Source organism: Lemur catta, chromosome 17, assembly GCF_020740605.2.
Source record: "Lemur catta isolate mLemCat1 chromosome 17, mLemCat1.pri, whole genome shotgun sequence".
Lineage (NCBI taxonomy): Eukaryota > Metazoa > Chordata > Mammalia > Primates > Lemuridae > Lemur > Lemur catta.
Window position 1 is genome coordinate 15325081 of NC_059144.1, and position 27981 is coordinate 15353061.

The following is a 27981-nucleotide window of genomic DNA, read 5'->3' on the forward strand; positions in this document are numbered from 1 at the left end:
GCTCCTGCTGTTCGTAGGAGAAGTAATCTTAAACCAGCCACACAGATCATCAGCATTTATTTCCTGGGTCGTAGGTGTCACTTATCTTGGTAGAAAGGGCAAAGAGTTGGTCAGATAGTTTTGAGCCAAAATCCCTCCCCTAAGAATGGATCTGTGAAGCTCCATGAGGGAACCTCAGAGCTGCCTAGAGAGTTTAGCTTAAAATGGCTTAAAAAAAAAAGTAAATTGATTGTCAACTCTCTCCTTCTCTGCTGAAAAAAGGTTTAAAATTTTTAAAAAGTTTAAAAGTGTTTTTTAAAAAAGGGGTAAGAAGGTCTTGACCCAGAAGGTTGGGGGTGGAGGGGAGGGGTCGGTGTTGGGACGTGGTCCCCGCCCGGGCGGCTGACAAAAGGAGTGTTCCTGCACGGGCCGCTCACCCTGGCAGGCAGGGCCCAGCCTGTGAGTCTTGGCGCCAGCTGAATAAATAACATCCTGCGGCTACAGTGTCTCGAAGGTGGACCTGGGCATGGCGAGAGGGTGGTGGGAAGGCGGAGCCTGTGGGTGTGGGCAGAGGGCTCACCCAGAGTGGGGGCCACAGAGGCCGCTGGGGGGCCCTCTCAGGCTGGCCTGGCTTGCCCGGGACATGGCGGGGCTCAGAGAAGAGGCTGCCAGGCCAGCGCCAGGGTTCCCCTTCCAGGAGAGGACAGCAGGTCTCTCTTCCGGCCTCCTTGGACAAGGTCAGACTCAAGACGAGGTGGCGCCATCGCTGCTCTGGGGCTGGTTGCTGGCCTCCTTGTCTGCGGTGCTCACCTCTGCCTGTCCTTCTGGAGGAGAGAGAGAGGGAAAGCAGGTTTGTCTTGGGCACATAGACACAGATGGAAAGCACAGAAGCGGGGGCGGGTGGGGCCCAGCCAAACTGATACCATCGGATAAGCCCTGGGGAGCAGGGCTGGAGCTGGATTAGGAGTGGTGGTGGCCAGGGGGAACTTTAGAGCCTAGACTGTAATATCAACTTTTGTGGTGGAAATGCATGTGTTGTTACTAGTATAATTAAAGGGCCAGGTACAGTGGCTCATGCCTATAATCCTAGCACCTTGGGAGGCTGAGGCAGGAGGATTGCTAAGCCCAGGAGTTCGAGACCAGCCTGGGCAATAGCGAGACCCTGTCTCTATAAAAAATAGAAAAAAATTAGCCAGGCATGGTGGTGCACCTGTAGTCCCAGCTACTCAGGAAGCTAAGGCAGGAAGATGGCTTGAGCCCGGGAGTTGGAGGCTGCAGTGAGCTATGATCATACCACTGCACGCCACCCCAGGCAACAGAGTGGGAGTCTGTCTTGGATTGTGGATGGGTGCTAAAAGCAATAGGTGAAGGTCTGTTGCAGGTCAGTATGTTTGTGCAGGATCACCAGAGGGAGAGGACAAACGTTAAGGCCCCTGTGTGCCAGCAGTGCTCAGCAAATGGTAGCTGTACTTACAAGACAGTAAGGGCACAGAACCAGGCCAGCTCAGGGAGTGCCAGGGTGTGGCCTGCATTAGGGCCTGTGGGTGCCCACGGAAACCCTGGAGAGGGGGGTGGTGTGCAGAGCCTGAGCAGCGTGCTGCTGGCAGCCTCCACCCCTTCCCAACCCTATCCTGCTGGAACCCCCGGTAGGGTGAGGGGCAGCAGCAGGCTGAGAGGGGAAGCGACTGGCCCAGTGAGCTGGGGTGCAAGCTGGGTCTCCTGTGGCCCAGCTTCTCTCAAGCCCCCCTGTGGAAAGTGGGGCAGGCAGGCCCTGCCACCCACTGGCCCAGCAGTGCAGGGGAGGGCAGGGTCAAGCTTCTGCCCAGCCCACCCCACCCCACCCCACCCCTCCCAGTCTCTGTTAATGGGGCATCTTCCCCTGAAGTGGCCACATGGGGCCTGGCATGTGGGCAAAGCTCCCTCAGGGGTGTAGTTCTTCAACCTCAGCGACACTGCAATGTCACCAGGTGCCGTACAAGCTCACCAAGGGCCTGACTTCAAATCCAGCCCTCACCAGACCACACCTTTGCATCCTTCATGCCATAACTAAGGAAAACCACACCCAGCCTGCAGGGTGTGCGGACTGCTGGGGGCACTTTTTCATGCAACCCACACGGCAACCTGGAGGTGTCATTAGGGTCAGGACACACACAAGAAAACCGAGGCTCAGAGGCGTGAATGTTTTGCCCGAGATCAAGTGGTGGAGAGAGTGAGAGAGCCCTGCCTGCCACCAAGGCTCATACCCCTTCCACTAAACAACCTCTTCCAGTAAGACTGCTCGAGGGCTTCGAAAGGCCCAGCATCGGCGCTGCCTCATGGGGTCCTTCCAGCAAGCTCAGGCAGTGCGTGGCAGCGGCGGCAAGTGGAGCAGGAAGAACCTGGAGGTCTGGCTCTCAAGTCCGTGCTGACCTTGCTGCCTGCCCACTCCCAGCCTGTCTCCTTTCCTCGGATGGTGCCTTAGCTTAGCAAAGGTCCAGAAGATTCTCCTGGCCCTCCAGAAGCCTGACCAATCAGACTACTCTTCAGGCAAAATATCCACCTTGTGATGCCCTATTTGTCCCCAAGCCGCCTCTTGCCATGAGCAGGAAGGTTGTCTTTAAATTCCCTAGTGATCTCTGCTCTAGTTCCTTGCCGTGGGGCCTTGGGCAAGTCATTGAATGTCTCTGAGCCTCTGCTTCCTGATCTATAAAGGAGGATGGTGACCACCTCTGCCCAGGCCATGAGGAGGGTGTAGGGCCTGAATGTGGTCATCTGGCACATGGGATGGCTCAGCCACCGGGAATGCTTCCTCTGTGCCAGTCCTGGCTCGCTCTCGGGCAGGCAGAGCACTTTCCTCTCCAACTGGCACTCTTAGGACTCTCTCGGGGCCAGTTTCAGAGCACGATTAGAAAATGTTCCACAGAAGTGGGCAGGGCACTCACACTTCTTCATGCCTTGCCTGCTGTTTCTTTTTTAAGGCCAGTTAAGGAAACATCTGTGCTCCCTACACAAGGAAATATCAAGGAATGACAAAGGTTTGCACACAACATGCTTGGGGAGTGCTAACAAACACGACTGGCCACAGCCTTGGGGAGGCCGGGAGGCTCCCCTTCCCCACCTGTGCTGTAGTCTGCCGGGAGGCTGTAAGCCACAGAGGCCCCAAACATGCTGCTATCAGAATCTCTGGGGTGGCACCTGGAACCCTGTATTCCCACGGCCTCAGCCCTGCCTGTGGAAACTACACTGCTCTTAGCCTCCTGGGAGGCTCCTTGGCTCGTCATTCCTGCAGGGACTCCACCACGAGGAATGCAATTCCTTGCAGTGAGCACTGTTCTGTCCTCAGGTCCCCCTTTTTTCCTCTTAACTTTTAATCTTATTTTTATTTATTAATTTTTTTAGAGACAGGGTTTCACTCTGTTGCCCAGGCTGGAGTGCACTGGCACAGTCATAGCTCACTGCAGCCTGGAACTCCTGGGCTCAAGCGATCCTCCAGCCTCAGTCTCCTGAGCAGCTGGGACTACAGGCACGCACCACCACACCCAGCTAATTTTTGGTATTTTTTTGCAGAAATGGGAATCTCACTGTGTTGCCCAGGGTGGTCTCCAACTCCTGGCCCGAAGTGAATCTCCTGTCTCAGCTTCCCAAAGTACTAGGATTACAGACTTGACCCACTGCGTCCAGGCCCTAGATTACATTTTTAAACATCAGTTGGCTTGGCAGGCAACTGTCACATACCCAGAGGACCCTGACACTTAAGAGAGTCTGAGTCAGACATGGGAAACAGGTGTCAGAAGGGCCCGGGTACATGGATGAGTGGCTGCAACTGCTGAGGTAGAGGGAGACAGAAAATAAAGCTCACCAGAGCTGAGGGGAAGGACACAGAAGCCTTGAGAGCGAGCCCTGGCAGCATGCCCGGTGTGACAGCTGGGCCTGCTGGTCATTCAGTCGGTCAGTGAATAGCCATTGACTAGGCACCCCTATCACGTGCCAAACGCCACCAGGCACGGCGGGCACAAGACACAGACCCTGTGCTGGAGAAGCTCAGTGTGGAGGAAGGGCACTGTGCTACGTGGGGTTACGGAGGCAGCAGGGAGAAGAGGTGCCACCCTGTCTGGGAGGGGACACTGCCAGCGGGGAAGGCTTCTCCACAGAGCAGGCACCTGGGTCTCTAAGGATGAGGAGAAGCCAGCTGTGGGGGCCGGGGGTGAGGACCAGGCAGAGGGTCTCCTGTGTTAAGGTCCATGGGGGCTTCTGAGAGAGAAAAGGACTTTCCTCTGACTGCAATGAGCGGGTCCTAGGGCAGGAAGAGGAGGCTGAGGCTGGAGAGGTGAGCAGGGTGACAGCCACAGAGGCTGATGTGTCTGTAAGGAGTTGGAGCCACATGACAAAGGAGGGCTGACAGACCCCTGGAACAGGGAAGGCCTCGTAGCAGGGGGGTTCCACGGGCAGGGACTCTGTCTTGAGGCAGCCAGATTCTTACACTATGTTAACTTGTTCTCTCTGGGCCTCAGTTTGTCTGTCTATAGCATGAGAGGGTTGGGGCCACGTCCCCATAAAGCCCTCTCTGTTTTGTACTCATAGGTCACTCTGGCCAGCAAGGGGCAGGAGCTCTAGACTGGGGTGACACAGTGAAAGGCAGGGTTGTGACCTGACTGCTGTGCTATGAGAAGCGATGTGACAGACAGCCCCTGTGGCGCTGTGGGAGCAGGAGAAAAGGCCTTAGCCAGTGCAGGGGTCAGGGAAGGCTTCCCAGAGGAAGGTCCAGGCTGACCAGGAACTTGAGCCAAGCGGGGTCCTCTGGGAGAATGGAGGGAGGGGACAGGGGAGTAGAAGTGTCCTAGGCAACACGGGTGGCAGATGCTACGCTTCCTCTAGTCATTCGTCCAGTTTGTGATTACCAAGAACCTGCTGTGTGCCAGACAGAACAGAAGGCCTCTGTTCTCCTGGAGCTCAGATTTAAACAAACGAGACCCTGTCAGAGAGCGATGAGGTCATGTGACTGGGAAGGACGGTTTGACAGACAGGGAAAGCCCCTCCCAGTGCCTGGTATCCGAGCTTGGGCCTGAGTGTGAGGAGGTGGCAGCCACAGCACTAGGTGGGGAATGTTCTACACGGAGGAAGCAGTGAGACAAAAGACCTCAAGGGGAAAGACCTGTGCCTTCACTGAGAGACAGATACGGGCAGGTGTGGCTGGAGGGTGGAGGTGAAGGGAAAATGGCATCAGGGCCCGGCTCACAGCAGGACTGCTGTGGGCACTGTGACAAGTCTGGCTTCACTCTGAGGGTGACGCCCCTGGGGGATATTTTGGCGGAAGCATGATGGGACAGGGCAGTTTAAAGGAATCCCTGGGCTACTGCACACAGCAGGACAGAGGGGTGCAGGGAGGCCAGGAAAGAGGCCACTGCAGTCAGCCGGGTGTCGTCGTGGGAAGGAAAGAAGTGGCGGGACCTGGGATATATCTTAGAGGAGAAGTGACAGGACTTTAAGATGGACTGGGGGGAGGGGAGAGCCTAGATGCCTGGCCAGAGAGTCCTTGGGGCCTGAGACGCGGCACCCTCCCACCTAGAGATTGGCTGGACTCTGCCATTGACCATGGGACAGGCCTGGTTTAAATGCGGTTTCTTCCCTGAGAAAGTATGGGCAGTCTAGACGTGGAAGCCAGCCCAGAGTCTGGCAGAGAGTATGGAAGACCTGCAGGCTCTGACCTGTACCCTGGAGTGCCAGCTCGCTCATGTCGCCAGCCAGCTTCCTCACGCTCACGGCCTCCGAGTCTCCCTGGATGTCAGGGACAGCGTTCCGACGGCCCGTCCGGTCACAGGAAATGAAGTCCGAGTAGGAGGACTCGACCTCCATCATGCCTGTCGCATCGCTCCTCAGGCCTGTGGGGAGGGGGAAAGAGGCAGAGGTGGGTCCAGGTGTATCCTGCAGAGAAGACTCAGCTCCGGTTCCCAGCACTGATGTTTTCTGACAAAATGATAGTTATTGTCTTTCTCATTGAAAACAAGTACAAAGAACGAAGTCAGTCACTCGTAATTCCACATCTAGACAACCACCATCAACATTTTAAAGAACGTGGGTTCAGACTTTCAAGTAAAGTTATTGATAAACACATACACATTTATCAACATCATGTGCCCGGCACTGGCTAGGTGCTGCAGATGCAGCAGAGAACAAGTCAGCCGTGGTCCCTGCCCTGGCAGAGCTTACCATCCACAGGGGCGGCATAAAATCACCTGGCACCTAAGTCAGGACCTTGGTGCTCAGGGATTCAAGGGAGGGTGCTGGAGTGACCACCAGGACCTGATCAAGGCTGGGGGCAGGAAGTGACATTTTAGCTGAGCTCCGAGGAGGAACAGGCACCATCTAGCTGTAGAGTGAGGGGAACAGCACGTTTGAAGGCTCTGGGTAGGGAGGGAAGGCGAGGTGGGCTGAGGAACAGAAGGGGCCAGCAGGCCGGAGCGTGGCGGGAGAAGGGCACTGCTGAGGTGAGCAGGGGCCAGAGCACATTTCGGACTTGGTTCCCGAGGGTCAGGAACGATCGGTTAGCTGTCCATCTTCAAAGATGACTCTGGTGTCTGGGTGGAGCAGGGCTGGGAAGAGGGCAAGAGGCTCCCGCAGAAGTACAGGTGTAAAGATGGTGAGTGGAGGACGGCGGCGGTGGTGGGACGGATTCCAGATATAATGTGGAGAACAAATCAACAGGACTCAGTGTTTGATGGATGGGAAATTCAGGTTTCTGATGTGGATAAGTAGGTGGACAGATGTGGTTTACTGAGATGAGTAATAACAGGAGAAATATCTGGGGAGTGAAGTGGGGTGGAAATTAAGAGTCCTTTTGGCCACGTTAACTTTGAGATGCCTGTGGGCCCTCCAAGGGGGGAGATAGAGTAGTACATGGAGCTAGGAGGCTGGAGCTCAGATGAGGGGTGGGAAAGACATGAAAGTGGGAGTTCTTACTACAGAGATGGTAGGTAACAGCCCTGGTGGTTGATAGTATAGCCTAGAGAGAGAAGAGAAGAAAATCACGTATATAAAGAAAAGCCACATACAGTTAGAATTTATTTGGGATCATACCATACGTTGTATTTTATAGGCTACTCTTCAGAACACTTAAGAGCATGTTGTTAAGGCTCCCGCCTCCTAGTTCTTGTACCTGCATATTCAGACATGCCAGGATACACTCTAGGATCAGTCCCTGAGAAATGAACACAGAGGTACTTTCCAATTTTCCACCCCTGTAGACAACACTGAGTCTGTCTGTAAATCTTTGTGCCCATCCGTCATCATTAATATTTCTTTAGAGCATATTCTTAGAAGTAGAGTTGCTGAGCTAAAGGGAAGAGTGAAATAATGTTTAGACTTTTGACACATTTCCAAGTTTCCTTCCCAAGTGGTACAGTGGTATTTATAATAAAAACTGAGAGAAAAAACCTTATCAAAATCAGTACTGTTCCTATTTATATTCCCACCAGCAGCACACGAGATTGTCCATTTATCTGTACCCTTGCCAACAACAAGCATTGCTACTATATTCAAAAAAGGTTAATTTGCTAGGGGGGTTCTCATATCTCTGTTGGGCACTTATGGTTTTCTGAAGGCAACTAAATCACAGTCATTGCATGGACTCTGGCTACCTGGCAGATTCTGAGTTAGGAAGAGGGAGGGGGGTGTTTAAGCACTGGTCTGACTTTAGGGGTTCACAATCCAGTGGGGTGGGCCTAGAAAATCCCATTTCTAGACACACTCAGGCAAATGCCCCATGCTCTCTAAATTGTGAGGATGTTTACTGCACGTGGTCAGTAATAGCAACCTGTAAGAAACCACCCGAAGTCCACCAGGAGGCCAGGCATTATGGGAATTATGAAGTATCCACTAAAAAAATGTGCTACACAGCCACTATGGAAAACAGCATAAAGGTTCCTCAAAAAATTAAAAACAGAACTACCATATGATCCAGCAATCCCACTACTGGGCATATGTCCAAAGGAGATGAAATCACTACATCAAAGGGATACCTGCCCTCCCATGTTTACTGCAACACTATTTACAATAGCCAAGATATTGGCTATTTTATCAACTCAAGTGTCCAACAATGCATGAATGGATAAAGAAGATATGTATATACACAAGGGAATATGATTTAGCCATTAAAAAGAATGAAATCCTATCATTTGTGACAACATGGATGGACTTGAAGGACATCACGTTAAGTGAAATAAGCCAGACACAGACAAATATTGTGTGATATCACTTATATATGGAATCTAAAAAAAAAAAATTGATACCACAGAGGCAGAGAATAGAACAATGATTACCAGAGACTGGGGAGGGAGGAAAGAGGAAGAAGAGGTTAGTCAATGGGTACAAAGGTACAATTAGGAGGAATAAGTTTAGTTCTGTTGCACTGTAGGGTGATAATGGTTAACAGAAAGGCAGTGTATGTTACAAAATAGCTAGAAGGCTTTTGAATGTTCTTACCACAAAGAAATGATAAATGCATGAGGTAATGGATACACTAACTACCCTGATTTGAATATTATACAACATATATATCAAAAAATCAAATTGGCAGCCCAGTGTGGTGGCTAACACCTATAATCCTTGCACTCTGGGAGGCCGAGGCACAAGGATCACTTGAGCTCATGTGTTTGAGACCAGCCTAAGCAAGAGTGAGATCCCGTCTCTACTAAAAATAGAAAAAATTAGCCAGGTATGGTGGCACGCACCTGTAGTCCCAGCTACTCAGGAGGCTGAGGCAGGAGGATCACTTTGAGCTCATGAGTTTCAGGTTGCAGTGAGCTACAATGAAGCCATTGCACTCTAGTAGCCAGGGCTACAGAACAATACTCTTGTCTCAAAAAAAAAAAATTGTACCCCATAAATATTAATACATACAATGTGTCAGTAAAAAATAAATAAATAAAAAGAAAATGTGCCAGATAGACCTGTACTGACACAGCAAGATGTCTGAGATAAAACTGTCAATTGAAAAACACAGGTTGCAAAACACCACCTGAAATAAACCCAGTTTCTGTGGGGAAAGATAGCAGACGTATGAAAAACAAATCTGAAAAAATACATATCAACCTTGTCAACTGTGGTCCTTTGTGATTAAGGGAAACTTCTATTTTCTAAGTCTATATTTTTGTAATGGTTGAAGTTTTTATAAACCCAAGTTATCATGTAATGCTTTTAGAAGGTAACTGACATTGGCAGGAAGTGCCCACAAAGCACCCAGGGTGGGGCTTAGTAAGTGCCATTTTGTGTGTGTGTGTGTGTGTGTGTGTGTGTGTGAGAGAGAGAGAGAGAGAGAGAGAGAGAGAGAGAGAGACACACACACACACACACACACACACACAAAGGAGGGATAATCAGCATGGGGCTGGGCCCAGAGTCCCCCACAATACCTAGCTCAGAAGAGACACCTACAGAATGAATTAGGGGCTGGGTGTGGTGGCCCACACCTGTAATCCTAGCACTCTGGGAGGCCGAGGTGGGAGGATCACTCGAGGTCAGGAGTTTAAGACTGGCCTGAGCAAGAGCGAGACCCTGTCTCTACTGAAAAATAGAAACAAATTATCTGGACAACTGAAAATATATAGGAAAAATTAGCCAGGCATGGTGGCACATGCCTGTAGTCCCAGCTACTCAGGAGCCTGAGGCAGAAGGATTGCTTGAGCCCAGGAGTTTGAGGTTGCTGTGAGCTAGGCTGACGCCACAGCACTCTAGCCAGGGCAAAAGAGCAAGACTCTGTCTCCAAAAAAAAAAAAAAGAATGAATTAGGGGCAATGAAAGATCAGACAGATGAGACAGGGAGGTGCCCTGCAGTAGAAAGAGCAAATAATGAGACATGTGACCTTAAACCCAAGTTCTGCCACTGGACCCTGAACAAGACCCTGCCTTTCTTGGGGCTTCCATTTCCCCATGTGTAAAACAAAGGTGGGGCCGGAATACTGTCCCAGGCAGTTCCCCCTGGCTCCAGCAGATGGCGCGCCCTGCCCAGCTTTCTCAGCTGCCTGGAGAGACATTGCCCCAGTTCTGCTCTGGCCCCTCAGCCAAACCAATTCCCAGAAGTTCCAGAGGTGGTTCCTTCTGCAGACCAGTTTCCCTCTGGGGAAACTGCCCAAAGCTTCACAACAGGGAATGGCCTGTTATAACAACAGTAATAACAATTATGACTATAATTCTAACAGTAACAATAACTAACATTTACCAGGTGCTTATGTGTTTTACATACATCACACTTAATGGCCACATCAGCCCTCTGAGGGAAGTGAGGGAGTTTATAACCATGATTCAGAAAGGTCTCAGCTCATCCTCCACATCACACCTGCTGCCTCTGGGAAGGGAGAAGCCCTGAGCAGGCCACACCATCTCCTAGAGCCTCATCTCCTCAGCAATTTTCCTCCAATTAGAATGTCAGCTCCATGAGAACAGGGATTTCCATCTGGATTGTCACCCTGCCAGACTGCAACCTAATCCTGGCAGCTGAGCCAACATGCTCTGCCTGCTCCATTCCCTGATTCTCAACCAGCACCCTGCAAAGCTCCCTGAATTTCATTTTCGGACCCTGCTGATGAGAGTGAATTTATATCCACTTTCTCTCTCCCCCTCCCTCTCACTATCTCTCCCTCACTCCCTACCTATCTGTGGGGTGATAGGCGATGAGGGCTGTGCTGCTATTCTTGACTGGTATCTCTAGGATCTGACACCATGGGATGGAGTTACAGGCTCCGTCCAAGAGGCCAGCTTCCTGCTGGAACAGACTCCTGGGGCTGTGACCTCGCCCTTGCCCTACCTGACCTTACAAGCTGCCCAGTGTAGGAAGCTGACCCTCGTGGCACAGAGAGAGAACTGCGCCATGCTCAAAGCCCAATCCTGGAAAACATCAACTGAGCCAATGTGCTTGCTACCTCAGGGAATGGCGATTCCAAACGGGGTCTGAGGAACTCTCTGATCCAAAGCACAAATACATAATTTCATTTTTCTTCCACATTTGTATTCTTTGCTCACCTTCTGCTCTTTAAAGTCAACAGCAAATGGGTAAACAAAAGAAAGAATCCTCAGATGTCAGGAAATGGTCATTCTCAGGCCAGGTGCAGTGGTTCACACTTGTAATCCTATCAGTCTGGGAAGCCAAGGCAGGAGGATCGCTTGAGGTCAGGAGTTCAAGACCAGCCTGACCAAGAATGAGACCCTGTCTCTACTAAAAATAAAAACAATTAACCGGGCATGGTGGTACATACCTGTAGTCCCAGCTACTTGGGAGGCTGAGGCAGGAGGATCACTTGAGCCTAGGAATTTGAGGTTACTGTGAGCTAGGCTGATGACACTGCACTCTATCCCAAGCAACACAGCGAGACTTTGTCCCAAAAGAAAAAAAGGTCATTCTCAGACCCTGTTAATGAGAGTATAAACTCCCAGGACCTTCCCAGGTGTGACTTTACAATATGATGTAGCAAGAAACCTCAAATGTTCTCACATCCTTGAGCCACTAAGTCAGTTTATTAATAATCTATTAAAATAACCCAAGTTGTACATGAAATGTACAAAGATAAATGTGATTTAATTGCCTTCAGAAAACCATAGGTGCTCAGTGAGAGATACTAGTATTCCCCTAGCAGATTAACCTTTTATTCATATAGTAGCAATACTTCTTGTTGGCAAGGGGGCAGATAAATGGGCAATCTTGTAAGCTGCTGCTGGGAATATAAATGTATTATCACAGTATTATTTATAATAGCCAGAAACCAAAGACATCAAAATGATGTAAATGGACATGTATTTTAAATGTCCTAAATGGACAATGGAGAGATTTAGCATATTTAACTATTTTATATCCAGATGAAATCATTCAGGCATTAAAAGGATGTTTGTAAATATTTTTAAAGACATGGGAAAATGTTCACATGTATTGTTAAATGAAACAGAATCTCAATGATATAATCACATATACTAATATTTAATTATGAATGATTTTAAAATATCTTTTATATCTTCTAAATTTACAGGGAAAGCATTCACTTTGTTTTTACATTACTTAATATTTGTGTATGTGTGCATGGGTATAAAACTCAAAAGGCACCAAAGGAAAGAGTAAGACCTCAGTTTCCTTCCCACCCTGTCCTACACATCCTCCCCAAGGCAAGCATCTTCTTGTGTCCTAGAGAGAGTCTGCAATATACACAGTCCCTCGCTCTCCCCTTCCCTTCCTTTTTCCTTTATTTAAAACAAGATTTTGTTTTCCATCTTGCTTTTTTCATTTAAAAATATGTTTTAAAAACAATTCTAATTCACCCTGAAGCCACTGAAGCATTTATTATATCAAAATTCCCACAGAGCTAAATTGTTCTCTGTTGCTCACTGCTGTGGACTGATTTAATTACTTCCCTTTTGATGGGCTTTGAGGTTGTTTCCGTAAAAGTAGAGTTGCCACATCAAAGGATCTACATTTTTTTTTTATTGTAATAGGTATTGCCAAATTTTCCTCCACACAGGTTAACTCCTGTTTCAGCCCATTTTGTGCTGCTACAACAAAATACCTGCAACTGGTCATTTAAAAATCCAGAAATTTATTTCACACAGTTCTGGAGTCTGGGAAGTCCAAGATCAAGGCACCAGCAGATTCAGTGTCTGAGGAGGGCTGCTCTTGCTTCCCTCCCTTGGTGCCTTCAGCACTGCATCCTCAAGGGGCAGACAGCAAAAAGGGAAAGAAGGGCAAACTGCCTCCCTCTAGCCTTTCTATAAAGGCACCGATCCCACTCGTGAGGGAGGAGCCCTGACGGCCTGATCACCTCTTAAAGGCCAGCCCCCTCTTTAGCACCATCACACGGGCAACACATTCAAACCACAGCCATTCCCACCAGGTTTCTCTGAGGGGCACTTTGTTTCACCACATTCTTCTCAGTGATATTTTATTGTTTTCAATCGGAAAGGTCAGAAGCAGCATCTGGTTGTTTTAGTTTGTATTACTCCTGTGAGTGAAGTTGAGCATCTTTCCATGTGCACTTCCCTTTCTGCTGTTTCTTCCGATCCTTTTGCCATGTTTGTAATGGATTTTACATCTTTTTCTTATTGATTTGTAGGGGCTTTTAATATATTAAGACAAATAGTCTTTTGCCTTAAGAGGAATTACAAGTATTTTTTACTTGTCATTTCTACCTTGAGTTTGTTTTGGGAACTTCTCTTCACACATACATGTCTTTATATATATTCATGTAGTCAGATTCGTCCATATTTTATTTTATGGTTTCTGGATTTTGGAACATAATTAGAAATGTCTCCAAGACTGTAAATAATTCTCCTTTGTTCATTTATGGTACTCTCACGGCTTCATTTTTCATATTTAAATCTTTAAAAAAAATTTTTTTTTTAAATAGAGTCTGGCTCTGTCACCCAGGATGGAGTGCAGTGTCATGATCATAGCTTCCTGCAGCCTCAAATTCCTGGGCTCAAGCTATACTCATGGCTAATTTTTTCCTTTCATTTTTTAAGATTGGGTCTTGCTATGTTGTCCAGGCTGGTCTTGAACTCCTGGCCTCAAACAATCCTCCCTGCTCAACCTCTAAGTAGCTGAGAGTACAAGCATAAACCACTACACCTAGCTCATATTTAAATGTTTGGTTGATCTGAAATTTATTTGTATATGAGTTAGAAATTCATCTTAAATTTTTTCATTTATCGCAAAATCATTTGGGGAATAATCCATCATTTCCTCATTAACTTGAAACACTACCATTATTATATACAAAACTGTGTATTATCAGGGTCTGTTTCTGAACCTTTTAGTCTCTTCAATTGATCTAGCTACTCATGTCCTAGTACTGAGTTATTTATATTACCTTAGCTTTAATTTTTTTAAAAATACCTATAGGCTAGTTTCCTTCTCATAGCCTAGATCTTTTTTGTCTTCAGAATTTTTCTGGCTGTTTTTACTAGTCTATGTGTTCTTATGAACTTAATAGTCATTTTATTTGTTCCCAAAACTCTCTTGGTATTTTCATTGGGATTGCCCTAAATGTATACAGTGATACATGGTACAGGAATACAGAATGTAGACAGAAGTGACATTTTTATGATAGTGAGTCATCTTTCTTTTACAACCCCCCTCCCATGAAGTCAAGCACTCAGTCTTCCCTCTTGTTCCCCGCTGTATCCCAAAGGGCTGATCCAGTGTCCGGCATATGCTGGTGCCTGGTTCATACTTACTGAATGAATAATGAATTACTCCATGCGTTCTACTTCTGAGATGCAAAGCTAAGTGTCTTCCATGCATTGTCTCATGTAGCTCTCAGCACACCAAATGAGTAGGTACTATTCTAATCCTCATTCTAGAAATGAGGAAACTGAGGCTTAGGCAGTGAAGTACTTCCTTCAACTTCTTGAAATGCTCTTTCTCATTCTCCTAGTCCAACACCTTGACTACTGGTATATGCCTTTAATTCCATCCTTTACTCTCTTCTACCATATTTCCTCTCATTGTTCTACACATCTCATTCTCTCTCATGTCACCCCCTTCCATTCATTCACTGTTGATCCTCTCATTGCTGAGCTGCAGACATCTAGATGAATCCACCAGGAGGATACAAACAGGATTATGCTCCCCCTCCTCCAGTACTCTCATTCATTCTTTCTCTTAGTCAAGAGCCACCTCCATAATCAGTTGCCCAAGTCAAAAATCTATTCCCCTGAATTCATGCCTCACCTCATCTTTCCCTCTTTAAGGAGGCACCTGCACCTTAAAGTTCTAAAGCTCAGTCACTTAGATTCAATTACTTTCTCTCAAATACTTCAGGTCCATCCTCGCATTTTCGCCACACAATGATGGCCTTAGTTAGGCTTTATCATCTGTACCGAGTCTATTACAACCTTCCCCTAACTGGTTTTCCTGCCTTCAGATTTCCCACCTATTCCCCACCTTCCTGTCCCCAATTCATCCTCAAGCCCTCTGTCCTCTGCTTGCAAGAGGGACGTTCTCAAACATCAAACGGTGCATACTCATGCCCAGCTCAGAAACTTTCAATGATTAAAAAGAATAAAGCAGATCCATTTAGGTATATTGACATGGAAGGATGTTCTCAATAAATGATTTCTAACATGCCCTAAGATATGGATCTAATTCTAGAGAGTCTTTTCTCTCCTGAGTTCTGGGTCTTTACTTCCAATGGCCTATGACCTATCTCCATCAGGGGAACAGCTTTGATTCACTCAGGACTATCACAGGGTCTGGTCCATAGCAGGTGCTCAGGAAATATTTGTTCAACTAAGGAAAAGTTGTTGTAGAACCTAACTGGAAGAGATCCCAGAGCTCATCTAGACAAGCCTCTCATTAACAATTGGAGAAACTGAGCTTAGAAAGGGAAAATGAATTGCTCAAAGTTCTTGATCCAGGGGTCCTAACTCCTGGTCCAGAGCTCTTTCTCCCACACTACACTGTCCCTTTGGGAGTCTCAGATGACATTACAGATCTCTGAGAGGGGGTGTGTAGCATGGTAGAAAGCATCTAGGGCAGCAGTCCAGCCCAGCTTCCCTGTTTACTAACTGTGAGACCTTGGACAACTCCCTGCACCTCAGCAACATGGAGACAACAGTAATACCCTGCTCATGGGGCTGTTGTGAAGATTCAATGAGACGATGATACATGAAGAGTCCAGTAAGTTATGTGGGATGTAACATAAGCAGCATACAATTAATAAATCGTTACTAAGGTTCATTCGTGGGGTGACAGTATTAATAAAACTCTCCTTTTGACATTTCATTCATCTCCTTTGTTTTTACTGTTTAATGGTGCTATAAAAGGTCAAAACTTATACTTCCCTCTTTTGCGCTTTATGGTGCTGAGTGGAAGGAATATAAATTGCACAAAAGTGGTGACCCTGGCTGGCATGCTTACTGTTATATCTGGAAGGCCTAGCACATAGCTGAAGCTCAATGAATATGTGATGAATGAGCGAATAAGAGAAGATGTTCTAGATTCCAGGGTAGAAAAAGCAAAGGCTGCACATCCTTTGCTCTTGTAACAGTGGGTGAAGGTCTGTCTCAATGCCCCTGCCGGAAGTGCGACCCTTTATGTCTCCCAACTTCCTTTTCCCCATCTGAATAATGAAGGTTGAATTATGATCTCTAAGTCTCTTTCAGTCCTGCCACTTCACTCATTCATACATTCAGTGTTTACTAATGCACCTTTTATATGCCAGGCACTGTGCCAGGTGTGGGGTATACACTGGAAACTAAAATAAATTTTATGATCTGAAAAGAGAAAAAGGCCCTAAATAAGTATATGAACCTATCATCACAGATTATATGTGCTATGGAGGAAGAGGAGAGGGTTCTGAGTGTGTGGATCGTTCAGTTAAAGGTTGTATGGTTAGAGAAGGCCACCTTGAGGAGGTGATTTTGGCTGAAATCTACAGGACAGTTGGATAGAAAGTGATTCAGACAGAGCCAACAGGCAATCTGAGTCCACTGGCAACCTAGTATCTCCTATCTCAGCTTGAGCCCTGTGGGGGAGGTTCTGGTGTCTTGCAGGATCTGGATTACTGGAGGGCATTTGACTGACCTTGAATGTCCAGCACAGAAGGGAGAAACCCTTATACTATGTCCCCAGATCCTGGGGCCCTGGGCTCAGAGGCCACAGCGCCTGCAGGTGCTTGCTCTGGGCTCTATCAGGTTTCCCCACAGGAAGCCGCTTCTCTCTTGGGTTACTACTCCCCCCGCTTCGTAAACTGAAGGGCTCCCGGGCTCTGCCAAGAGCTACATGGTCTGTTCCAAGTCTGCAGCTATTAGTCCTCCTCGCTCAGGCAGATTCCGTTACAGCTCCAAGTTGTTTTGCAAATATACTAGAAAGGTCATTTCCTGTTTTTTTTTTTCTTTTAAAAAATTCAGTATTTGCAGAAACCACACGAAAAGCAAGCAGATTTTTTGCAGAGGACACAGAGCACAGAAGTGGGACTTGGTCCCATGGGAGAGGCTTCCTTAAGGGTGGGCAAAATGTTCTCTCAGGCTTCTCTGAGGGAAGAAAGGGCTGTGGAAACATGATGAAAATACCAGGGCCTACTGAACTGGCATTCCTCACCTTCAAAGGGCAGCGGCTTCTCTCTGTGATGAGAAGCCAGAACCAGAGAGGCACCAAGACAAACAGAAAAGTCAGGGCCCCAGATTGAGAACATTCCAAGAACCTGGGAGAGGGCAGGGCTGCTGGTTCTAGCCACGTGTGGCCTGCTGGGGGCTGGCACCGAAGCTCTATCCAGTGCCTTAGGGGCACGTCCAGCACAGGATCACCGGAGCGGAGCCTGTCTCCTGCCAGGACAGTGCCTGCTGCCCATTCACAAAGAGCAGCCCTTGGGGAGGCTTTATCTGGAAGCAGGCCAGGCCTTGGGCCTCTGCTTCTGCTTCTGGAAGGCCCAGACCCATGCAGGCCTGGGTGCAGGCAGGGGTGAGGAGGGAAAGGGCAAGGTGCTGGAGCCGGACAAGGTCGTCGGTGACTTGTGTTAGGTAGATAGCAAGGGATTCGCGTCTCCTAGGGATAAAAGTGGGTACTGTTGCCTTGGTACAATTGCCCCACCTGGGAAGAAGGACAAGGTGGGCCCCAGGCCTCCATCTTGCTCCTGCCCTACCCTAATCCTGCCCTGAGCTACTGCCATACCTGGGGGAGGAGGGAATACCCTACGAATCTGTCAGTTGGAACTTAGTGCCCAGCTGCAGAAGAATGCAGAGAACTCTCTAGCCCACGGACCAAGCAGCATAGGTACCATAGAGTCTGGAAATTGACCTAGAACAATCTGTATGCACAGTAAGACAGGTCATACAACTCCGAATTGTCCAAAGTGGTTCCATGGTGACCTCTAAACCACGAGGGAGGTCCCAATCCGGGCACTAGAAAGTAAGACTCAGACCATAACCAGACCCTTTTTGCCCTTCCTTCTTGCTCTCTTTTTCTGCGCAACAAGGGGACATCATCTGCACTGTATCTGGCTTTGCAAACCCATGTCTTGCTCTTGCTCTATGATCCTATCTTGCTCCCCCTCAATAAATTTCACCTCAGGCTCGTCTGCTCATCTTGTGGCCACGAATGCACCAAGAACAGAGAACACAAAACGAGACTAAACCTGACACTTCCACATGGCCTGTTCCCATGGACACCTTTATGTTCTCCTTTTCCCGCTTGTATCTTCTCGGACCACTCTCTTCTCGGGGCTTCCAGACACCACACCCTCGGGGCCTGCCTGCAACCTCTCTGGCCACTCCACACAGGCACCTCCTCCTGACAGGACCTCGGAGTCGGAGCCCCCCCAGGATGACGGTCTTCTTTTCATTTACTCCCTGGGGGTTCTTACCCTTTCCCTTAAATAGTGTATGGTGATGACTGCCAAAGACCCCAAACCTCTCAAGAGCCTAGATGCGTGACTCTGACCGCCTGTTCAGTGTGTCATTCGACTACCTCGCCAGCACTCTGAACTGCACACAGCAAGTCACCAGCCTCCCCTCCAACCTTCCCCGGCTCAGCGAAGGCACCACATGCCCAGGCTGCCCATCCCTGAGCCTCCTCCTCCTTCACCACCCACATACGATTTGTCACCATGTCCTATCCTTTCTACTTGCAAAACAGAGCTTGAATCTGCTCGCCTCTCTCCTCCACATGCACCACGCAGGCTCCATGATGCCTCCCCTGGAACCCCGGCAGAGTCCCTCGCCACAATCCTGCTTCCCTCCCCTGCCACAGCCCAAGGTCTATTTCTACACAGCAGCCAGGGTGATGTTCTCAAAACAGAAATTAGGTCACGTCATTCCCCTGCTTCATCCAGCCTTTGATGCCTTCCCATTCCACATCTAGCAAAATCCAAATTCCTTCTGCCAGCCCCTGAAGCCCTGCAGTGATCTGGCCCTGGCTTCCTCTGCAAACTTTTGTCTTATTTCCACTCTCTTCCTGGCCCATTTTGCTCTGGCCACACTGGCCTAATTCCTCAAACCTCATTTAATTCCTGACTTCAGAACCTTTACTAGACTATTCCCTCTGCCTTCAGTGTTCTGTCACCCTGCTCTCTACAGAGCTGCGTGGTTTCCTGGCCCTGGCTTTTCAAAGGTTCCTCCTCTAGGACCTGACATGGGGCCCCTATAGGGCATGAAGCCTCCTGAGTTCCTCTGTCCCCCATTCCTGCATGTCAGGAAGGCCCCGGCAGAGCTGCCTGGAGGGTAATGTGGTGTGGTGGACACAGCAAGGGCTTTGGAGTCTCGACTTCTGCCCCTGCACCTGCACCACATGGTGCTGGGCAACTTACCCGACCGCTTCTTCTATAAAATGAGGGGCTAACAACTGTCTTAAATGGTGGTTGTGGGGATTAATCAAAGCCAGCATTTATGGAGTCCTTATTACATGCCAGACTGTGCTAGCATCTTATAGGCATTATCTCATTTAATTTTATAGTAACTCTATGAAGTAGAGAGTATCATTATCCCATTGCACAAAAGAGGCAACTGAGGCTCAGAGAAGTTAAGGAGTTTGTCCAAGGCCATATACCCAGAGGGTGTGGAGCAGGATGGAGCCTGTGCTATTAGGTAAAGCATGGAAATGAATTAGCATCATGCCTGGCATACAGTAAGGGTTTGTTAAAAAGTGTCCACTCCTTTTTCTACCCTTCTTTCTCCCCTGTCCCCAACCTCATAATAAGGCATTTCTGAAGGAAGGGCAAGAAAGCAAGGAAGTACCAAGAAAGCATGCTACAGTGCTGGCTAAAACATGCACACAGATGCATTTTATCCAAGCTTAAGCAACCTTTTCTTCTGGATGTTCAGCTGGAGACAAAAATCTTCAGAATCTTTTCAGCAATGTTGGGCTGATTCTCTGAGTTCTACCCCAGATTCTATTTTTTGGTATCTAACTTCACAGCAATAGTAAAAGTAATTATTTTGGGCTATAAAATTTAAAACTCTCTCCCCCTCAGCAGCTGTATCCTACCCTGCAGCAGGGCAGTGTTATTACTTCATGAAGGGCTGGGGCTGGTGATTGGAAATGTGACACAAACTGTCTTCAACCCATGAAAGCTGGTGCCTCTCTGGAGGTCTTCAGGAAGCAGAAAGGTCCAGCTGGATTACTGCTTGGTGGCCAGGCATGCTGGGGGTCCCCTCCTGCTGTTCATGCATTATCTACTCTTGGGGAGGGATCAGCTACAAAGCAAGGTTCCCAGAGAGTGGCAGGCTCCATCCTACCGTGCAGGGAGGGGCAGGAAGGGAAAGTGAGATCACTTCCAAGCAGGCCTGCCAAAGTCCAGGGGCCAGGCTGTGCTCCAGCTCTGCTGATGCCAGGCTGGGGGCCTCTGGGCAAGGTTCTTCCCCCTCAAACCGCAGCAGTCTCAAGTGCAGACTGAAGGGGTGAACTGGGTATCTCTGTGGTGATTTTGAAACATGTCTGCAAATTCTTTGACATTCCTCCTATCAGGAGATGGAGTCTAATTTCAACCCCCTTGAATTAGCTGGCCTTAGTGACAAACTGCTAACAAATAGAATGCAACAGAAATGATGTTGTGTGACTTCCAAGACGAGGGCAGAGAAGGTTATACAGCTTTCACCTGGTTCTCTCTTGGGACACTTGCCTTTGGAGCTTTGAGCTGCATGCAGGAAAGCTGAGGCAGCCATGATGTAAGGAAGCCCAAACAGGCCCCATGAAGTGACCACATGGAGAGGTCCTGAGACAGCATGGAGAGAGAAGCAGCCAGCCAGCCTCTAGCTGTGCTGGCCCTTAGCTGCTCTGGCTCCAGTCACTAACTGCAACTACATGAGAGATCCAAGCCAGAATTTCCCAGGCAAGCTGTTCCCAAATTCCTAACCCACAGCAACCACAAGAGACAATAAATTATTGCTGTTGTTTTAAACCACTAAGTATCGGGGGTGATACATCATGCAGCAGTGGATAACCAGAGCAATCTCTAATGTCACTTCCAGCTCTGGGTTTCCTCTCCAGTTCCTCTAGAATTCTATAAAAAGCATCACCAAAATACACTGTGGAGAATGAAAAGAAGCAAGATGTTATCTCTGTAATATTCATTCACTCATTTAATAAAATTTTACTGATGCCCCAAGGTGTACCAGGCTTGGGACCAGATGCCATGGATACAAAAACAGTAAGACACCATCCTGCCCCTGAGGGAAGTTCATGGTCTGGTTATGGAGATAACTCAAACTCATGATTCTTAACCAGTGGTAGTGGAGAGGGGGACACTTTCAAACTATACGCCTCGCTTCCCCTGGGGCATTCTAATACCACCCAGGTGGGGGAGCCAGGGAATGTGCTCTGTAGCTGGTGATCACTGCCCTGGGGCATTCTAATACGACCCAGGTGGGGGAGCCAGGGAATGTGCTCTGTAGCTGGTGATCACTGCCCTGTCGGCTTCCTGATGGGAACATCACAGCCACACACATAAGACAGAAAAGAATTTAGGGAGCACTTCTATCTATATAAATCTTCAAAAACTTTAAAACTCTTTAAAAGGCCTGGTAGTTAAGAGCTACAGCAAAAAGATGTACAAGGTGGAATGGGGGGTCAGGAGTCCAGTCATTTATATACATTCACTAATTTTAAGGAAGTTCCTCCCTTCCTTTATAATAGCCCTTATATGTATTGTTCACCAGGCACTGAGGATTCAGCAATGAGCAAAACAGACTCTCTGTCCTCATGAAGCTTACATTCTAGCAGAGTGACTCATACTAACAAACAAAATAACTATCACATGGCAAAAGTGCTATGGAGAAAAAGCTAAAGTAGAGCAAGACAGGGAAGTGAGATTTTTCTACACAGAGGACAGAAAGTCTCTCTGACAGAGGTGACACTGGTGCAGAAACCTGAAGGAAGTGAGGAAGGAGCCAGGCTCACACCTGGGGAAAGTGTACCAGGCGGAGGGAACAGCATGCAAGAGGCTGGCACACCTGCTGTGCACAAAGAGTAACAAGGAGGCTGCTGGGCTGGGAACAGTGAGTGGAGGAGAGGGGTGAGACAGGATTGGCTGTGCCTGGGGACCTTCCAGGTCTTGGACTGCAAAGGCAGACTTGGAAATTTGCTCTGACTTGGGTTTTACCCTTTCACTCGCATTTCCAATTGAACACTTTAATGTGTCCCTTCCACACCAATTTTCAGAGGCTTCTCCCTAGTGTAGGAGGAATGGGGCCGGGAGGCAGTGAGGGAGTGTCTTCAAACACTGCCCACAGGCACCGGCACTGTGTGCCCAAGGCCAGGGCCAGAAGGGGTTGAGGACCTCCTGTCTCAGGCTGAAGGATCTCCTTCCATTCTTCCTGTCTCTGGACAGAAGTAAGGTTCTGAATCCGAAAACCCCACGTAGGTAATACTAATTAAACAATAGCCTTCCTTGGAGCCTGGAAGAGCAACATGTTTACAAGCCAGGGACCATCACTACTTGAGCAGAGTGTAGATGTCACCTGTAACTCTGGCCCACATTAACACTGGTTCAGTGTGCCAGACCTCCACCCCACCTCTAAGTACTGAGCGTTCACGGGACTGCCAGCCTCCAGCACAACTGTCCTGTGTAACTCCCAGTGGCCCGGGAAATAGACCCCTTAGCCTAAGCGTCTCTTCCCCTTCCCTGATCCACTTGAAGAGACAAGGTTTCCCTGTTTGCCACCTGCAGCACCTTGACTCCTGCTTCCCAATAATCACTACACTTGTAATTTATTCAACAAATACATACTGAAGACTCCTGTGAGCCAGGCTCAGTGCAGGTGCTAATATATTTGTTTACTATCTGCCTTTCTGACTGGTCCCAAGAGGAAAGGTACCCTGAGTGTCTTGTTTGTCACTCTCTCCCCAGCATACAGCACAGATCCTCACACATAGAAGATACTCAATAGATATAAACACATGAATAAATTAATAAACAGACCAAGAAACCAATAAACAAAATAAAAACATATACACTTTCAAGCCAGTGATTAAGATAGCCATCTGAGTCCTGGCTCCTAACCAAATAAATAATAACAATGATAAAACAAAACAAAAATAGCCCTGTATAATCACTTTTACACATAGCTACGATGCACTGGAGCCTGGATTCAAACCCAGGACTATCTGACTCCTAGTCCCAAGGCCTCAAAAGGCAGTGCCTCTTTGGCTCAGGGAATCAGAGGGTGTGGCTGGGAAAAGGTGAGCTTAAAGGTCACAGAAGGGGACTGACTAGGGGAAGAGAGAGAGATTCTCCTTTGTCTTCATTTATACCTGTCACCACCTAGTTATCTGACCTTATGCTCTAGCACTGAGAATTACAGAATATTCCTTCATTCCTTCAGTCATTCTTCAAGATTACTAAGTACGTACTGTTCTCAGCAATGATCCTAAAGTTAGAGACACTGCATTACTTAATCCTCACAAAGGACAGCCCAGGGCTCAGAGAAATGGCGTGGATTACCCAAAATCCTCCAAGCAGTCAGTGACTGAATCAGCACTTGCAACTGCGTTTTCTCATCCCTGATTCAGTGTCCATTCTTTAGGATGGTGCATTCTGGTGATGGCTTTGCCCTGCTGTGGATGATACTGCATCTGCCTCATCCATAGCAGAAAACTGTCCCATTAGCAACCTCCCTGCTCCTCTGGCTTCTCTCAGCTGAAATGGCTATCCCCACCAGGGTCAAATAAGCCCATGCACGGTAAGGATCCGGATGACAGGCTTTCAGAGTGATTCTCTGGGCACCTAGCACAGTGCCTGGTGCATAGTGCCTAATAAATGTTTTCTAAAAGAATGAATGAATGAATGAGTCAGGAGAGACACACAAGAGATCTGCTAACATGAAACAGCTCAAGAGAGCACACAGCTCTAGCCCTCCAGGTGCCTGACAGGACGCTCTGCATGCTGTCTCTTGAATTTCAAAGAGTGACAGTATCTACAGGAGTGCCCTTCACACTGACAACTGCAGCAAGACAGAGAGAAACCAAGCCAGGGATTCAGATGACAGAAAGAAGATCCTGTGCTGAACTACCACTGGTTCTGACGCCAATGGAGAAACGTGGCTCCACAAAACCATCATCATTTTTCAGCTGCTCACTGAGAAGAGCCTACTGGACAGGAGACCTGACAAGTGGAAATTAGAAAAACACTCCTGCCTATGTCAACTCCAAATTCAGGCATATCAGAGACGTGTTTGTAGCTTCATTGTTAATAAAGCCATTTATAAAATATATTAGAGTCAATTTTATTTGTCTAATTATTCCTCAGGGAATGTCGCATGCCAGAGCACCAAGATTCCCACACTGTTACTCAAAACCAAGTATCAGGGAGGGGTTGGGGGCTGGGAGGGTGGTGGCTAAAGGATGCGGGGTTTCTTTTGGGGTAATAAAAATGTTCTAAAATTGATTGTGGTGATGGATGCACAAGTCTGAACATACTGAAGGTCACTAAATCATACAGTTTAAATGGGCAAACTGTATGGCATGTGAATTCTATCTCAATAAAGCTTTTTTAAAAAGTCTTATCTGAATTACAATGGAGAGAAACTGTCCTCGTGTATTGCACTAATGCATTCATGTATTACTCACTAGCCTTTTCTTCCTGATTTAAGATCACTGCTATAAACATAGATTTTCATATCAGCTGTAACACAGCAATGTTCTTACTATCACAATATACAGGGCTGTCTGCCTTAAACAAAACTGCCCCGTATTTTTATTTATTTATTTTTATCTAAAAATATCCTTTACTTTTATCTTAAATCTTAGTGGTGAAGCTCACGTCCTTGAGTCTGACTGACTTACTGGCTGTGTGATCTCTGGCGAATAACTCAAGCTCTCCATGACTCAGTTTCTCCATATGTAAAATAATAGTGTCAACCTTATTGGCACACGGTGAAGATTAAATAAGATAACGAGTCTAAAGCATTTAATGCTGCTCTTGGCAATGATAAACCATACTAAATTTCAGCTGTCAACACTATTCTCGCTATTGTCAGTGTAACTGCCTATAGCAGCCCTCCTGAGCTCTGGACTCGGAAACCAGAAAACCCACGTAGTGTTCAGTACACTTGGTGAGTTTAGTGAGATGAAACAGGCTGGGGGGTGTGCATTTTTGTGACTGGACTTGGGACATCCTACAGGACAGCTGTGAGTTTCAGCAATATTTGGTAATGTATCCCAGTTCACCCCTAAACAGAAACACCTTAAGGCCTGGTGTAGTCTCCCAAGATTCTGACATCTGAGAAACTGGTGCCCAAGGGGACACAGTGGCCCACAACACTTTGGGTTCTCTCTAGACCAGTGGTTCTTAAACCTCAAAGGTCACAGTCTCATTTGAGAATCTGAGGAAAGCTATCGAAACTTTGCCCAGAAAAGTATATTTTGAGTGTGTGTGTGTGTGTATGTGTGTGTGTGAGACCATACCTATGATTACACAGGCCTCTTTAATCCCTAACACCTACCCATAAACCCCTGGTTAAAAACCTGAGCTCTAGAAGTCACATAACCCCAGCCTTCTCAAGGCTCTGAGGTTCTGGACCTCGATGCTCCCACAGCAGTTGGGGACAGAAGGCTCTCTGGAGGCTTGGCCGCCTAAACTGGCCTTGGCCAGAAAAACAGTGCTGAGAGCTGACTGCTGCATCCTAGTCACTGCAAACATCTGCATCCAGGGGATTCCCAGGGGCCCTGAGTCAGAACAGGACACAAGCCTGGTGGCTTGGGAAGCTGCAGTAGGGCAAGGCCCAGAAGCCTTGCTGATAAGCAGTCAAGGAGCTCCAACCTCAAGGCAGCTTCCTCCAGATGAGAAGAGGAATCTTAGGAGAGGAGCTGGAGGCACAGTAAGTCCTAAGAAGGAATTCAAGGGAGCTGGAAATCCCCCAAACTCCCAGGACTACCAGGACTTAGAGAAATAAAGGCTGGAGATTCTGGCATAACTGCAAGGAGATAGAGCTGAAAGGGGGATAAGAAGGGTGGGAACGGGGGAGGCCAGTACACTATGGATCGGAGGCTGAATTGTGGCTCCATGAATTACTAGCCATATGGTGCTGAGCAAATCACTTAACATCCCTGAGCCTCAGTTTCTTCTCTTGTAAAATAGAGATACCAATCCCCAACTCTTAGAGTTGTTCTGTTGTGAGGTTAAAGGAAATTCAAGCATAATTTTTTTGAGTCCTTTCCTCCTAAGAACCTGAAAAAGTAAGGAATGGAGGAAGTACAGGAGAGCTGAGAGCTCACTCTTGTCTCAGATAAAACTTGGGTTCTAATCCTGGCTCCACCACTTAGTTAGGCAAGATTCCAAACCTCTCTGAACTTCAAGTTCTTCATCTGTGAAATGGGAACAATAATACTTTCCTTGCAAAGTGGTATTAGGATTAGAAATAATAGATGTATAATGCCTGGTTCACATGGTGAGATAATCAATAAAAGGCGGTAGGGTAGTTACCGTTATCAGAAAAGTGAAGCTAAAATCCAAAGGTCATTTTGGTGTAGTTTAAAAAATAAAAGATATAGAGCTAAAAAAAAAAAAAAGCAACAGTGAAATCTTGGTTAAGCCACTTTTCAGCTTTGGCACACTGGCCAAACGTAATTTCCAAGAGCCTCAGTTTCCTCCTTGATAAAACATGAATAATAACAGGAGCTAATAAGACCCTGGATTTAAAAGGTTTAGCCCAGTGCTCGGCATAAGAGCACTCATTTATTTATAAGCTATAAAAGTATGAACCATATTCTATGGGCTGACACAAGAGCTCAGTGCTCGACTGATGGCTTCCTGTGAATGGGGCAGATTCTTTATTTTTTTTCAGTTTTACTAACATTTAATTGACAAATAAAAATTGTATATATTCAACGTGTACAATGTGATGTTTTGATATATGTATATACCATGACATGATTACCACAATCAAGCTAATTAACATATCTACCACATCAGACAGTTATCATTTTTTGTGTGTGGTGAGAATACTTGGGATCTACTCTCTCAGCAAATTTCAAGTATATATTATAGTTAACTATGGTTACCATGCTGTACACTAAGGCTCCAGAATTTATTCATCTTATAACTGCAAATTTGTATCCTTTGACCAATATCTTCCCATTTCCCCTACCCAACTTCTGGTAACCACCCTTCTACTCTGAGTTCAACTTTTTTAGATTCCACATAAGTGAGATCATACACAGTATTTGTCTTTCTGTGTCTGGCTTATTTCCCTTAGCATAATGTCCTCCAGGTTCATCCATGTTGTTGCAAATGGCAGGATTTTATTCTTTTAAAAGGCTGAATAATATTCAATTGTGAGTGTTGTGTGTGTGTGTGTGTGTGTGTGTGTGTGTGTGTGTGTATACACACCCCCCACATTTTCTTTTTCCATTCATCTGTCAATGGACACTTAGGTTTGTTGTTTCCAGATTTTGGCTACTGTGAATAATGCTGCAATGAACATGGGAGTGCAGGTATCTCTCCAAAACAGTGATTTTATTTCCTTTGAATATATCCCCAGTAGTGGGATCGTTAGATCACATTGTAGTTCTAGTTTTACTTTTTTGAGGAACCTCTATACTGTTTTTCATAATGGTCATACCAGTTTACATTCCTACCAACAATGTGCACAAGTCGTTGAATAACGTCCTTTCGTTCAATGCTGTTTCATTCAACATTTCACTAATGTCATTTCATTTCAACACTGATGAGAAAAATAAATTGATTCTCAGCTGAGGCCACTGTCTGTGTGAAGTCTGCATGTTCTCCTATGTCTTCATGGGTTTTCTCTGGGCACTCCAGTTTCCTCCCATGTCTCAAACATGTGCACGTTAGGTTCACAGGCACATCCAAATTGTTCCAGTGTGAGTGAGTGTGGGAGGGTGTGTCTGTGAGTGTACGCTGTGATAGAATGGTGTCCTGTCCAGGGTGGGTTCCTGCCTTGTTCCCTGAGCTGTCAGGATAGGCCCTGGCCACCTATGACCTTGAAGTGGAATGACTGTATAAATAATTGTCATACTTTTTATTAATCTTTCTTAAATGTATAATTCACATTTCTTTCAATGTTTAATGTTAGAAGTGTTTTGGCCTTCATTTAGAA

The 27981-nt window shown here is 47.1% G+C and overlaps 1 protein-coding gene across 3 annotated transcripts in view; it reads right to left on the reverse strand.

Annotated features, from left to right (window-relative positions):
• Window positions 1–40: 40 nt before the first annotated feature.
• Window positions 41–27981, reverse strand: part of PKIG (cAMP-dependent protein kinase inhibitor gamma) — an 81956-nt gene continuing 54015 nt past the window's right edge. For all 3 annotated transcript variants that reach the window (XM_045529168.1, XM_045529166.1, XM_045529167.1), the window contains 2 exons: window positions 5664–5837; window positions 41–803 (listed from right to left, as the gene is read on the reverse strand). In XM_045529168.1, coding sequence (XP_045385124.1) covers window positions 724–803; window positions 5664–5814 — 231 coding nt within the window. In that variant the 5' untranslated portion in view covers window positions 5815–5837 and the 3' untranslated portion in view covers window positions 41–723. The remainder of the gene's footprint in view (window positions 804–5663; window positions 5838–27981) is intronic.